Here is a 15,261-nt window from a genome sequence, read left to right as displayed (position 1 = left end):
ACAAAGCGCACATTTGCCTCTGTGTTTCGCAAGGCTTGGGACCGCAGTACAACCGTGAATGTTGCCGTCAATGGCTTTAAGGAAGCTGGACTATTTCCTTTCAACCCCGACGTTGTATTACTTTCTGTTAAACTGGATCCAAGCAACATTTATACTAGCGCTGAGGACACTGTAACAGAAATGGGTGCAGCTCAACCCACGGTTTCGCCAGATACCGGCAATTCAGACCTACCGCACATTTCTGCTAATGCAGTTCAACCCTCAGTTTCTTCTTATTCCGGCAATGCAGACATACCGCATGAATTGATCCAAGGGGCACCATGTGAACCAAAAGAATCGTCAACTGAGTCTCGCTCAGACGTCAACCCCACATCGCAATCACCGATGAGCATAATATTATTCATACCAAAGGTACAAGAAACAAAGAATAACAAAGTGTGGAAATACACCGCTACCAAAAGCTGTAAGTGGGGCTAAGTTTTGTGAAATTCTTGAACAGAAACATATAGATAATGAGGCCGAGGAAAAGGCCAAAATGGAGCGCCAAGCAGATCGGGAACAGAACGCAAAGAGCGTGAAGAGGCAAAAGAAAAGAAGAAAGCTGAGAAAGATGAAAAGCGAAGGGAGAAAATCAACGTCGAACGAGAAAAACAACGAAAGAGGTTGGAAATGCGAGCATGAATTCTTCAGGCAATTGAGGGGTCTTCTGATGACCAAGGCATTAAGGTAGCAGACAGTCACTGCAACGCTTGTGAGCGTTTATATGATGTGTACATTGAGTACAATGTGTTATGGAAGGTTTCATATGGAATGTGTTGAAGATGACTACCTGGATGATGTGCCTTTAGAGTGCAAATACTGTTGAGTCTTCATCCTAGGTGTTTGATAAAAAACTGTAATGATGTTTTATGAATAAAATTACTGTTTTATGATAAAAAATATTGTATGAATCACCAATGAATTACTATTTTATGATAAGAAATTTTGTATTAATCACCAATGAATTACAATATTATGAAAATAGATCTTATTTTAGGTGGGAGATGTTAATTTTTTTTTAAACTGAAATGTTCGGTAATAGATTCATCTAAATTCGATAATAGATGCCATGTTCGGTAATACAATGCAAAACTCGTAGATGTCCGACGTTTATTACAGATGTATCGTTGCATTTCAAAAGACCTACCTAAAAGCAAAATAAAGTATATACATAAATTACTATAATAGAATTGTTGCATTTCAAAAGACCTACCTAAAAGCAAAATAAAGTATATACATGTTGTACATGAATTACTATAATAGAATTAACGTTTTCTTGTGTTGTGTCATCTAATACTGAACATTGTAATTTTTGGCTTAAGTGTTCGGTAATAGGTGCCACCACTCTATATATATAAACATATAAACCTTCCTCATGTTATACACCAGTCTAAACTACAAATAATTTAAGTCTGATAATACAGTAAGCATATTACACTTCAACACCGTTATTTCGAACACCGATAATCCGAAGTCACCGTTATTTCGAAGTATTTTTCTGGTCCCGATTTTGATTCTTGTTTGTTTAATTTAAAATTTCATTGCTAATCCGAACTTCGTTAAACCGAAGAAATCGTTAATTCGAAGTGATTCTGTCGGCCCAAACACTATAATTCGCACCTAATTATAAATCTTTAATCCGAAGTCAAAACTGCAAATAATGAGCGTAATTTCACACCTTTGTCGTGGCGCGTCAAAAGCCGATAATTACACCTTTGTCGTCTGCGCGAACGCCGTTGGTCAGAGAGACATCGCGTATTATTAAAAAAAGGTTAATTCATTTCCGAAAATGTATGCATATGTATGTATGTCTGATAATTTGTGCTATTCGTTTTATTTTATATGTTCTGTAATAAGAGAAAATAAAAACAAGAAAAAGAATCGTTTTATTCCCCCGTTTGTTACGAGTAGAAATATATTGCTATCTGACTAGTTTACGTTTTTAAGTAAGCGTGTAACCAAACCATGCGAATTTCACAACGTTTTATTTTTAAGGAATCAAAGAAGTCTTCTGTCAAATGTTTATTTCGAATTATCGTTAATCCGAAGTTTTTTTAACGGTCCCGACGACTTCGAAATAACGGTGTTGAAGTGTATATATATGCTATTTATTGTTTTAAGAAACTTATTAATTTTAATTCAGAAGTGATAAGAGAAATTAATATTGTCATTTGTGGTGTAGCCATGCTGCAAAAACTTCAAACTTAAAGTCATGTAAATGATGTAATTATAACAATAATGTTTTTCAATAGATTTATGTTCTTAGCCTACCTTTAACATTTTTCACCAGTTTATGAGCAAAGTCGATATCGCATACTTGAACATCATTGACAGCCGTCAGTTCATCCCCAATGTGGAACTTGTCATAAAGTCGTGGAAATTTCTTGACATCCCAGCCACATATCCTTCAAAATATACCATTTTTCATTATAATGAGATGCATAAGTTCAGCATACACAAATCACATATATTCTTTTTTTAACAACAGAGACCACCTCATAAGCAATCCTATGTGAAGCCTCAATAGAAGGTACCCATGAAGTCAATTACTAAAATATCTCAATTTATTGTCACATAATTTAATTGAAAGCTAAATTCCTATTCACAGTAACTTTAACCTTGACAATTACCCCCACCCTACTAAAATGAAATCTTAATGAAGATCCCTCTATAATAAATGCACAACTTATCATAATACCCAACATATTGAGCAGAAAAGATTTCTATTATACTACACAAGTACTACACCACATGAGGCACTCACCAAATCCGTCCAAAGCACTCAACAAGTGCTAGTCCCTGCATAAAGTGAGCCTTGGAGATGAGCTTGCAGAGTCCACTGACGGACTCAATCTCGGAACGGAGGATGTCCACCTGATTCTGCTTCAGATTCATGACCGTGAGCACGGACCCCGATGATGATGACACAGACTGCTGCCTTGATGCGATGTGCATGGACTTTGGTCTGGCCCCACTGACACCTGTGGGATGTCCAATAGATTGTATTCAATAAAATAATGCATTTATTTGTTACTTTTCTAATTTCTAGAGCTATATTAATTTCATAAACTGAAATTGAATATTCATTTTTGTTAGGGATGTTTTTGTGCAAGTGTAGATTCATTTCAGAAGACAATAACAACACAATAACACGGTGCCTATACCACGTGACCTTTTCGGATCTGTGTTGGGGGAATAAAGCGCGACCCAGTTAACATTTTAAAGGATCTCTGTTAAAATATTTCACCATTTTTAATGGGATGAGGTGGAGAACCCGCTCATTCATAAGAGTTTTCTATAGGTATCATTATCTTTTTAAACAAATAAGTATTTTTTCAGTTTAGTGCTTTTGAACGGTTAGAACAGTGTCGGATCAGTGTGGGGACTTGATGACAAACACGCGGCTGCACTTTACTGAAAAACTACTTATTTGTTTAAAAAGATCATGATATCTATAGAAAACTCTCACGAACAAGCGGGCTCTCCACTTTATCTTATTAAAAATGGTGAAATATTTAAAAATACATCATCAAAAATGTTAACTGGGTCGCGCTTTATTCTCCCAACACAGATCTTAAAAAGTTATGAGGTATAGGCACCGTGAATAATGATATTAAACAAAAAAAATTCAATCATTAAAATAACAATATCACACACAGGACATGGTGTCTAGACTAATAATTAGTCAGTTAATGGCTACATATATTGGTTAAATTTTGGCAAATATATTTAATTTAATTAAGTATACACCTCAGGCTATCTACAAACATTGAATTTCAACAGTTTACTTGATATGATTTAGTCCTTGAAAGTAAAGTTTTAACAAAATATGAAAACAGGCCACTTCAAAAGTGCTAGCTTATTCCCCCTGACTTGCAGCACAGTTGTCATTGTTACATTCAACTTAGATAGTTTTGCACTCTGTACAACTGTTGGACAGTTCTCTCTAATGGTCTAAATATTATTTTGAATGTGTTTGGTCACAGACACCACAATAAATTCATATGACGTAATCATTTCAGATTACATAAACAACATCTCTGCAGATCAAAAACTAGAAATGCGTCACAGAAACTGTTGGCCCCACAACAAATTTCTGGACAAAGACAAATCCACTATATAATTATTCTACAGTGGGACAAAAAGTGAAGGGCCATAAATCAGCCAAAATTGGTCTGAGTCAAAGATCCTTCCCTAACAATCATCCACACATTAAGGTCATTCAGCTGTAAAAAATAAAGCAAACTCTTCAAGCAGTTAGCTAAATTGAAAACACAACATTTTGTGACTTCATGTGTGTATTCCATAGTGAAAAAAACTGAAAAAGAGGGATAATAATGAAAATACTTGTAACAGCCCAAATTGAATCATTTACACATTAAGATCAATCAACTGCGATTTTCAGCAAGATTCACCAAGAAACAAGACTTTTGTCAAGCAATATAAGTCCCCTACCGGCTCCACCATTGTCAGAAATTCCAGATTTTATATATATATATTTGTTGCCATAGCAACCTGAATTTTTAATTTAGGAACAAAATGAAATGACGTGCATAATGTCCATATTGCCATCTATCCATGTTTCAAGTTTCATGAAAAAATATTAAGAACTTTAAAAGTAATTGCAGGATCCAGAAAACCACCATTTTCAGCAGTATTTCTAGTCTATTTGTTGCCATAGCAACCAGAATTTTTGACCTCGGAACAAAATGAAATGACGTGCATAATGTCCATATTGCCATCTATCCATGTTTCAAGTTACATGAAAAAATATAAAGAACTTTAAAAGTTATCGCAGGATCCAGAAAACCACCATTTTCAGCAGTATGTCTAGTCTATTTGTTGCCATAGCAACCAAAATTTTTTACGGCTGAACGAAATGAAATGACGTGCATAATGTCCATATTGCCATCTATCCATGTTTCAAGTTTCATGAAAAAATATTAAGAACTTAAGTTATCGCAGGATCCAGAAAAACCACCATTTTCAGCAGTATTTCTAGTCTATTTGTTGCCATAGCAACCATAATTTTTGACGTAAGAACGAAATGAAATGACGTGCATAATGTCCATATTGCCATCTATCCATGTTCCATGTTTCATGAAAAATATTAAGAACTTTTAAAGTTATCGCAGGATCCAGAAAAGTGTGACGGACGGACGGATGCAGACAAAACCCTAAGTCCCCTCCGGTGAAACCGGTAGGGGACAAATTAAAACAGATTTGAAAACACAACATTTTATGATTATATATTCAATAGCTAAAAACAGAAAAAGTGCAATAATTCTCCCAAACCTTGTCTCAGCCTAAATTCCTTTCATCACAATCATTAACACATTCAGTGCATTCAGTGCATTCAGATTCAGCGGTGAAAGTTTAAGCAAGATCCACAAAAAAGTTTAAAGCCACACACCTTGAAAAGAAATACATGGCATAGTAAATGTAAGTATAAATAAAAAACATATTGTATCTATGCCAGTTAGAATATATCTGGTGGTTACAAGGTAAAAATCTGTCTCATTTGCGCTTTAAAGCTTAAAATTTAATCGCGTTTGTCGACATGGACGTATACATCTAGAAATTCTACTTTCGGTTTTAAAAAAGGTACCGTTTGAAAAATAATGAATTACTTGCGAACTAGGCTATACATTTAATTTTATCTATTTCAATTAAAATATATCTGGTGGTTACAAGGTAGAAATCCGTCTTTTTGCACTATACAACTTACAATTAATCGCGTTTGTCGAAATGTAAGTATACGTATAGAAATCCTACTTTCGGTTTGAAAAAAAAAGAAAAAAAAGAATTACATGCTAACTAGGCTATAGATTTAATGACAATTTTGCACACTTTCAAATTAAATCTATATGTATTGATTAACATGTACTTCATTTCAGGGTGTGTGGCTTTAAGAGGACTCTAAAACAAAACAATTTGGGATTGTTTATAAAAAGTGGAAAAGGTAGACAAAGGGCCATAATTCTGCCAAATTTTGTTGCAGCCAAAATTCTTTCTCACAAGATACTATTATCTACACTTAAAATTCATTCAACTATGAAAGTCTCAGCGATATGCACCAAGTTGTTTTAATAATACACAAACTTCGACACACAAATATAGGCAAGGGCAATAATTATCCCAAAATTAATTGAGCTGATATTTTTTTCAATACATCATCTACACATTGTGAAAGTTTAAACGAGTAGTTCAAGAGGTATGCAGACAAAGCAACTGACAAGCGCATTTCTTATAATTGTATAACAAATTATACATGACTATGCATGAAATAATAATGCCATCTTACAGGGAATCAAACAAGTATTCCCTTTTATCACATGCTATACCCTGTTTCCCATGTAATACAACCATTACATATTTTTTTATATTACACATGTGTAATACAACATTTTTAAGCGTGTTCATTAGCTTAGTTTTCGTTTATTGACCAATCACATTTTGTTATTTTGCTGAAATGACGTTGCAACGTCAAATGACGTCACGAAATGCAAACAACATTCGGGATTTATCATTATGTTTGCGTAAATATTTATTTAATTTGCTCATTTAAAAAGCATAAGATAAAAAAGATCTGACAGTTGTTGTCATATCATACCATATTTTATTAAACTCGTCCATGAAATTCGTTAGTACGCTCGCCAAAGGCTCGCTTACTAACAAAATTCCTAAACTAGTTTAATAAAATATGGTATGATATGACAACTCGTGCCAGATCCTATATATATTACTAATGAATTTCTCATTTTAGTCAACACCAGCTTTACTTAACCTCGTTGATGCAATGCTTAATTGGCATAACTCAAGAATGATGATAGCAAATAGGACTTAAGTTTTTTTAAACCTTTTTTTCATGTCCCACTGTCACTTCCCTTAAATTTCATTATGACAGACTAGAACATAAGAACTCAAACTAATTAAAATAAGCCTTTAAACAACTCTAAAAATAGTCATACTACTTACCTTTTTCTGACATATTGCCTTTTGTAAAAGAAGTATTTATTGTCTTTCCATTATGAATACACTGATATTAAACAGTATGTATGTAAATGATATATTTTCCATTACACATAGGCTCATATAAAACTACACCCAAAATAACTCCACACCTAAATTTAACAGGAAGTAATTAAAAAGACAGTTCAACCAGCAGATGTTCCTTCCATCAAAAGTATTATGTCACGCATGTCAGTTACTTAATAATGCACTTTTTTAAAGATATAACTTTCCAGTTTTCAAACACTGATATTTTAACGGCACATATGAGTGATTAAACACTGCAAGCATCATACATTGTCTGACAAGTTTAATGGGAAACACACACAGACGACTAAATAACTTTGATGTTCATTGTCACTCTTACATAATACATTGATGATATAAATTATCAGAGTAAAACACTATCAAAGTACTGTGAGGATATCAGTTACTTTCCCCATACATTTTGTAATAAACATTTATGCATTAGTGAGAAGCTAAATTTTGCTGAAGATAAATTTAAATTATGAAGTTCATTCTATATAATACAAGGTTTTTTTCTAGAAGCTATGTCATGTTTAAAAATATATTGATGCAAATTTCAAATGTTCTCTTTGATCATGTCTTCCTTTTATGGAGAAAAAACCGTGCAATCTCTTCCTCCTTCCTAATGAACAAACAAACCAGTAGTGGTGATTGACAACAGTTGAACAAACAAACCAGAAGTGTTGGTTGGCAACAGTTGAACAAACAAACCAGTAGTGGTGCTTGGCAACAGTTGAACAAACAAACCAATAGTGGTGCTTGGCAACAGTAGAACACTAGTGAACAAACAAACCAGTAGTGGTGCTTGGCAACAGTTGAACAAACAAACCAGTAGTGGTGCTTGGCAACAGTTAAACAAACAAACCAGTAGTGGTGCTTGGCAACAGTTGAACAAACAAACCAGTAGTGGTGCTTAGAAACAGTAACAAACCAGAAGTGTTGCTTGGCAACATTTGAACAAACAAACCAGTAGTGGTGCTTGGCAACAGTTGAACAAACAAACCAGTAGTGGTGCTTGGCAACAGTTGAACAAACAAACCAGTAGTGGTGCTTCATCGTAAATGAATAATTATTATGCCCTTTCTTCATAAAAGGACCCGGAGGTACACTAGTGTGAGTAACTTAAACTCAGACGTTTAATGTTCCAGACTCCTGGTTTTGGGCTTTGCAAAATCAGACATGATAATTTTTAAAGGTATTCCATACATAATTCAAGTTTGATCTGGGGCAAAGACAGCTCTGACTTATGGGAATAATTTCAACAGACTTTGTGGAGGACAACAATAAGATGTTTTATACCATATAATAAACCTTTGGGTCTTGCAGTTTGAAAGTAGAAAGTTTTTAAGGTCCATTTTTAAACCCCTTTAAGGACCGTAATCAACAGAACGGAGTGATTTGAACAATTTTCGTAGACAGCCACCCAAGGAACATTCCTGTGCAGTTTCTTCATTTTCCTCTAAGTCAGGGGAAGCCATTTGAAAGCAAATTGCAAAGAGAGATACAATTGCACAAACTCACGGACAGATGACAGACATTAAAGTATCATAATACCATGCACATTTATCGCATTCTTAGGCGAGCTAAACGTTGCTTATGAGTTAATTCTACTTCATCTAGAGCTATAAATAGTTCTTAGGGCTTTCCATTGACTCTCATTTTGATCATTATAAAATAACAATTTTCTTACAACTTCAGAATGATGATTTTTTACAGTTATCAAGACTTAAAACAAGAGGCCCATGAGGGCCTGAATCGCTCTTCTGCTATAAACACTGTTCAAGTTTGGAAAGAATAAGATGGAAAATGTGTACTTAATCGTGCAAACAAGGAGAATTTTTTCAAATTCAAGGGGAGATTATTGTGTACTTATTTCTCCAATACTGCTCATATTCAATAGGGTTCAAGTCCTCATTGATATAAAGATACTGTGCAAATTTGGAAATAATTGGATGAAAACTGTGGAATTAATTGCGTTAACAAGCGGGATTTAATTTTTTTCTCATATTCAAGGGGTAGGGGGTGGGTGGGGTTGAAAGGGGGGTATAATGTGGGGTGTGGTCATTTATTAGATGATCTTTCAAAAATAAAAAAAGGTAAAAAAAAAATTTGTGGGGGGGGGGCAGGGATTCTGGGTTGGGGCGTGGGGTATTGTTTGGGTGGAATCCATTGCGGTATTCATGTAAGTGTTGTTTTGTCAAAGTATTAATAAAATCTGATAATTAATAAAGAAGTTATGGCAATGTAACTAACGTAATATGCATATTGTAAATGGAAAAAGGGCCATAATTCTTACAAAATGCTTGATACAGTTGTCTGCTCTTGTTTATAGATTGGGATCATGTTGGTAAAGAAGTTTGCAAAATATGAAAGCGATATGTCAAGGGACTGTGCAAACTTGCCAAGAAGTGGATGAAAATTATGGACTTTATCACATAAAAAAACTGAATTTTGATTTTTTTCTCAAATTCAAGTTGAGATAATTCTGGACTTATAATTCTGGTATTGCTCATTTTCAATAGGGTTTGATTCCTCATTCAGATGAAGACACTGTGCAAGTTTGGAAATAATTGGATGAAAACTGTGGACTTTATTGCGTTAACAAGCCTTATTTCACAATATTCTCAAATTCAAGGGAAGATAATTCTGGACTTTTTCTCTGATGTAACTCATTTTCAATAGGGTTCGAGTCCTCATTAATATAAAGACACTGAACAAGTTTGAAAAGAATCGGATGAAAACTGTGGACTTTATCACGTAGACAAGAAAATGTCTAACGTCTAAAAGTCTAGGACGGACCGAAACCACGCCATCCCATAAGCTCTTCTGGCAAGCTAATAACAAGAGAGAAGGAAGAAACAATCCAAATAAATTGATTTTCAGTAATGTCAATCTGTCATTTTGACTCCTGACTTTTTTAAACCAATGAAAGCCCTTACTGAATTCATATTCTCCCAAACAATTTGGACTGTACAACACAATTAACTTTTCCATACCGGTATAAACAAAATGACCTGAATACACAAGCAGAAAGTGTGTTTGAAATCTCAAAAAAGAGTACAAGATTACATTTTTACATAGTTTAATTTTGACCTTGTTCTTTAACCGTGACCTTTGATTGTGACCTATGACAAAATGAGGAAAACAATTTCTTAAGTAATATTTAAACCAAACCAGTCATTGAAAAGTTACAACCAGTAATGTAATATAAGTAAATATAAACATTTTACCATCAACTTGTCCACAATCTTACAGTATGGATCATGTAGATGGTGCAAACCAAAGTAATCTTTCCATTTATTTAGAAACTGAATCCTAGAAACATTACATAACAAGTCTATGAAGGCACTTATCACAATCTTTAATCATTAAGTATGACCTACAACTTCTGGCCACAAACTCACATTGTTATTTTTGTGATTTTTTTTTATCCGTGCATTTGAAAGTAAGGTGCCACAGACTTCATTGACTGACCTCTGTCACAGCAAAGGACAGACTGATGGATCATCAAACAGACATACAGAGTGATTCATATAAAGTCAGTATACCTTATTATAGCAAAGAATAATCCCAATAAATGGGACTTAATTAATATCATAGTTGTAAGAAGTCATATAACTACAATAGTCAGATTTAAACAGTCTCAAAACACCGCCACATATGTAACATCCATACAAATGCTACCCATTCAGGTCACACAGCAAGATCTAAATAAAACCCACCTTTATTTAGCGCTGACTCTGATACATTTTGTACCATGATAGATCGTCTAGGGGGTGGTGGCACTGCAGGTCTATCATCTACAGCTTTTCTACATGTTGGTGGTGTAGGCAACTTAGCTCGCATATCCACTGGGTCCACTGGGGGAGGGCGGGCAGGGGGCCTGGTAGCTGGAGGCACCTTGCCTTCCTTACTGGGACCCAATGTTTCTGTTCCATAGGAAGAGTTACCTAACGATTTACTGAAATCTAAAGACGGGCTTTTCAAGGTCATCATTTTGTTTCTTCTGGGAGGGGCTACAGGGGGATCTTCCTTGTCTTGAGATACAAATTTACCGCTTACCTCCTTAAGTCCATTTTTGTTTGCACTTTGGACTTCACTAGGTTCTGGCATTTGGACATCTTCATAGAAGTTCTGGTTTAAAGCACCTAAAACACTTGTATTATGTTTTATTGGAGAATTATATTCCCCAAAGTCCCGTTTCGGTAAACTGAGAGGTTTTGATTCCTCAGCACTATTGAATGACTTTCTGAATTCTGGATTACTTATTTCACAATGCCCTGCTTCCACATGGCAAGCAGCAGATGCACTACAATCCTGACCAGGCATATCAGAGTAAAGATTCCCATCCTGCTTTGCCCCTGCGGCCCCAGATCCATTCTGGGAATGGGAAGGTAAATCAACGATCAATTGTTCAGGTAATTCAATTTCACGAGACAGCCTTGGAAACAGTTTTTTCAAAATGCCACTTTTGTGCTTTTGTTTTGAATTGGTTTCCTTGTTATGGCCTTCTTGAGCACTTCTTAATTCCACTTGACTCATTTTTTCACTAATGAAAGTATCGACCATTCCAACATCAACAACTAGTTGCTCTGGCTTAGTGTTTGGTTCGTACTCTGTTTGAAACACAGGTGCTGATGCAGTGTGATTGAAAGGTACTTTGTATTGTTCTTTCTGAGTCTCTACTGGGACCTGTTTAGGCCTGGCACCTGAAGGAGCCTTGGCTAGGTCATCTCTCTGACCTGACTTAACATCAGTCAGTTCCGAACCTGCACTTGAGCATAGCCAGGAGGCCCCATACACATCATCACTCTCATCCTCAGGATCTCCATCACCAGCACTATGATTGTCTGCATGTACATTTGTATACTCTGATTTCAGCTGGGTTATCCTATTTAGTACACTAGTTTCATCACTCTTTGGTCTGTCTTGGTCAGTTTCACTGAAATCTATCAAGGCACCTTTTTTGCATGCCACAAACATCTCATTACCACCAGAATCCTTGCCCTTACCCTGTGATGGCAATTTGTTATCACTTAAACTGCTTTCTGATACGGGTATTGTTTTAAACTTTTCAAGCCCAGTATTTACGACAGCAGGAGGCAGAACCTTAGTAGGAACGGGGCATGGATAAGGCCTTGGTACATCATACAAATTTTGGTCAACCGGCTCTGGTTCATTGTCAATCAGTGTCATCACATGCGGAGAAGGTGCAACCCCTAAGGACAGCAAAGTTGGACTGACTCTACCATTTTCATGCAAATAATTCCTTTCTGTAAATGGATTTAACCTTGAGTTTGGTGCACATACTGTCGCTGACATTGGTCCCAATGAATCCAGTCTCTCACCTGGTAGAGGTGGAGGGGAGCTGTCAGCTTTTTCTGGGACCCTGTTCCGCAACCAGAACGAGGCACTTACAAAGTCTGAGTCTTCTGATGTGTCAGACTCTACAGGAAAGATGTAATTGTTCTCAATCAAGCTTGTTAGTCTGTCTGAATCCTCTTCAGCATAGCCTGGATCTTCCACAGCATGCTTGCTTGTCTTAGGAACTTGAGGTCCCTTAACAACTTCATTCCATTCACAGCTATCATCAGATTCTGACTTGTCCAAATCTGATTCAAATAATCTCTTCTCTTTATCATTCAGTTTGTGATTATGACCATCAAATGATGGTTGTGAGTTTGTAGGGTCACGTTTCACTGATGCAAAATCTGCAAACACATCTTCCTCCTGGTGTTTTTGGGGTGATTTGCTGTCTTTGGAGTGTCTAGGGGGTATCACTGGTGGTGGGCGAAGAGGCAATGTTTCCATATTGCTCAAGTCACACACAGGTTTTGGATGAATTGTCTCTGGATCAACATAATCTAAAGTCTGAAAAAAATCTGCATTTATATCAAATAAGACCAATCTTGATTAATTATAACATATGAAGACCAAAGGCCTTAAGGCCATTGCTTGAGATCGAAAAGACATGAACTGTTCTGAGCAGGAAGTGTTCACTTGCTTTCACAAGAAAACTACCCTGGCATACATGTTTTTTAACATACCAAAACAAGAGCTGTCTCCATAGGACGCATAGGATGACATATGCCCCCAATAAACGCTTTGATAGAAGTTATGAGCATTTTTCAAAACCTAAACCCATTTTTCGAAACCTAAATGCGGACCCTAAGTTCAAGGTCAAGGTCAAACGGGTCAACATTTGTGTGCGTACAGAAAGGCCTTGTCCATATACACATGCACACCAAATATGAATGTTACATCTGAAGCGACATAGAAGTTACGAGCATTTTTCGAAACCTTAATGCAAAGTGTGATGGACAGACGGATGGACGGACTGACAGACAGACGGACAGTGCGATCACTATATGCCCTCCTTTGAGGGCATAAAAAACAGTTCTTGTAATATATTGACGCTGGTCATAAGATCTTTGGGGTAAAATATAAAAGTACAAATAAAATTGCCTGATTTAGGTAACAGTTCAAATGAATTGATAAAAGTGTTAAGTATAGCAAAAGTTGGTTTTCTTAATTGAGCATTTTGCCCAGTTGAGCAAAATTTTGGGCTTTAATAACTTATGAAGTATATACAACCTAAGTGAACAAAATTATTACATGTGGTCTAAGAATATAATTTTATGGAATTTTGGAATGATTTAGATTATTATATATATTAAAAAGAATGAGATGTTCAACTTTGACGTTTCTCGATTATGCCTATTCATTTCAGATATAATACAGATCCCCAGTAAATTCTGACCACCTGTGCTACATCAGGACTTAAAACAGCAGTGCTTGTTTTCCCTACTTATAAAGTACATCAATGATAATTACATAGCTTTTAATTTGTGCATTAATGGCGATCTTTTTGCACAGGAATTAAGCTCTGAAGGCATTTTATTGACAGTCAACTTACTGAATGAAGATCTAAATTTAATGCACTGAATGAAGATCCAAATTTAATGCATCATCTATTTACAATGATCATACCTGGAGGCATCTTATTACAGTTAGCCAGAGCAATTGGGCTTCAAATGCAAAAGATCCCTTGTTAATAACCTTGGAAGTGGTTGCCAGTAACCATGTATTCAACATGTTTTAATTTGTTGATAACATTGCCAATCAGATAGACAAGTTTTGCTTTTATAGTTACGTATGTAATAAATAAGACTTAAAAGCAGTGTGAATTTTTTCTTTCACATCTAGTGAATTCCATAAACCATAGCATTGTCGTTAGAAAATGTGATTTATATTAGCTTGTAAAACATCCTCTGATATAACTGAAAATATATATTATTTTTTTTTCAAAGTAGCAAATTCAGGTACCAAATGCTGTAAACTTCACGCACGTTTTCATTGACTGAATTTTCCTTCGAAATACGTTGTTCTGTAGTAATGGTAGAACAAAAAATTCAGAAAAAATGAGAAAATATACCAAATATTATATTTTAAATTTAAACAGTATCCATTTTATTTTTGGAATGCGGTAAATTTTTATTTTGTTGTCAATTGAATGAATGAGTTGTAAATTATAAAACAAGATTATCAAATTTATTTTCAATCAATGAAATGTCTTCTTTCCATAACACCATTTCTGTCTCAAAATGGTGGTCTTAAAGGTGCGAAGTACACAAAAAGTGTTGTTTGTTCGGAATTTCCGACTTTTTACCATTTAACTGGGACTATAAAACAACGTATTTCGAAGGAAAAATTAGTCAATTAAAAACGTATGTGGGGTTAAAAGCAAAGTTCTTGTTTGAATGTGGAAAATCGACCAAATATCCCTTCCATCCTGACATTTGGACATCGAGAATTACACACTTCGATTTTGGGGTCATATTTGTGAAACTTTGTGCTGTTTTGGACATAAATGGTCGATTTTCATGAAATAAACTGTGTTTAATCATAAATGGACGCCTCCTTTTGGCAACCACAATGACACATGTGTGCAATGTTTGATCTTTCATGCTGTTGCATAGTGTTATTCAATACACCTGTGAAATCATGGTTGGATACATATTCTTTTAAAATATATGTAAGGACTAAAAAAAAAATTCAAGTACCTGTGATAAAAGCTCACCATGAGCACATTGTGCTCAGGTGAGCTAAAAATGGGCTAAAACATAGTATAATAGATTAACAGCTTGCGATTGTTACCGAACTCCAGAAACCAATCAACAGCCT

General features: G+C 35.4%; 1 protein-coding gene across 4 annotated transcripts in view; it reads right to left on the bottom strand.

Moving 5' to 3' along the window:
• The window catches only part of LOC127841045 (uncharacterized), a 61,088-nt gene that overhangs the window by 7,342 nt on the left and 38,485 nt on the right, over positions 1–15,261 (bottom strand). For all 4 annotated transcript variants that reach the window (XM_052369557.1, XM_052369559.1, XM_052369560.1 and 1 more), the window contains exons 6-8: positions 10,800–12,948; positions 2,804–3,020; positions 2,311–2,444 (exon numbers count right to left, since the gene is read on the bottom strand). In XM_052369557.1, the coding sequence (XP_052225517.1) occupies positions 2,311–2,444; positions 2,804–3,020; positions 10,800–12,948 (2,500 nt within the window). The remainder of the gene's footprint in view (positions 1–2,310; positions 2,445–2,803; positions 3,021–10,799; positions 12,949–15,261) is intronic.

Source organism: Dreissena polymorpha, chromosome 8 (assembly GCF_020536995.1).
Source record: "Dreissena polymorpha isolate Duluth1 chromosome 8, UMN_Dpol_1.0, whole genome shotgun sequence".
Taxonomy (NCBI): Eukaryota; Metazoa; Mollusca; class Bivalvia; order Myida; family Dreissenidae; genus Dreissena; species Dreissena polymorpha.
This window is presented reverse-complemented; position numbering and strand designations above follow the sequence as displayed.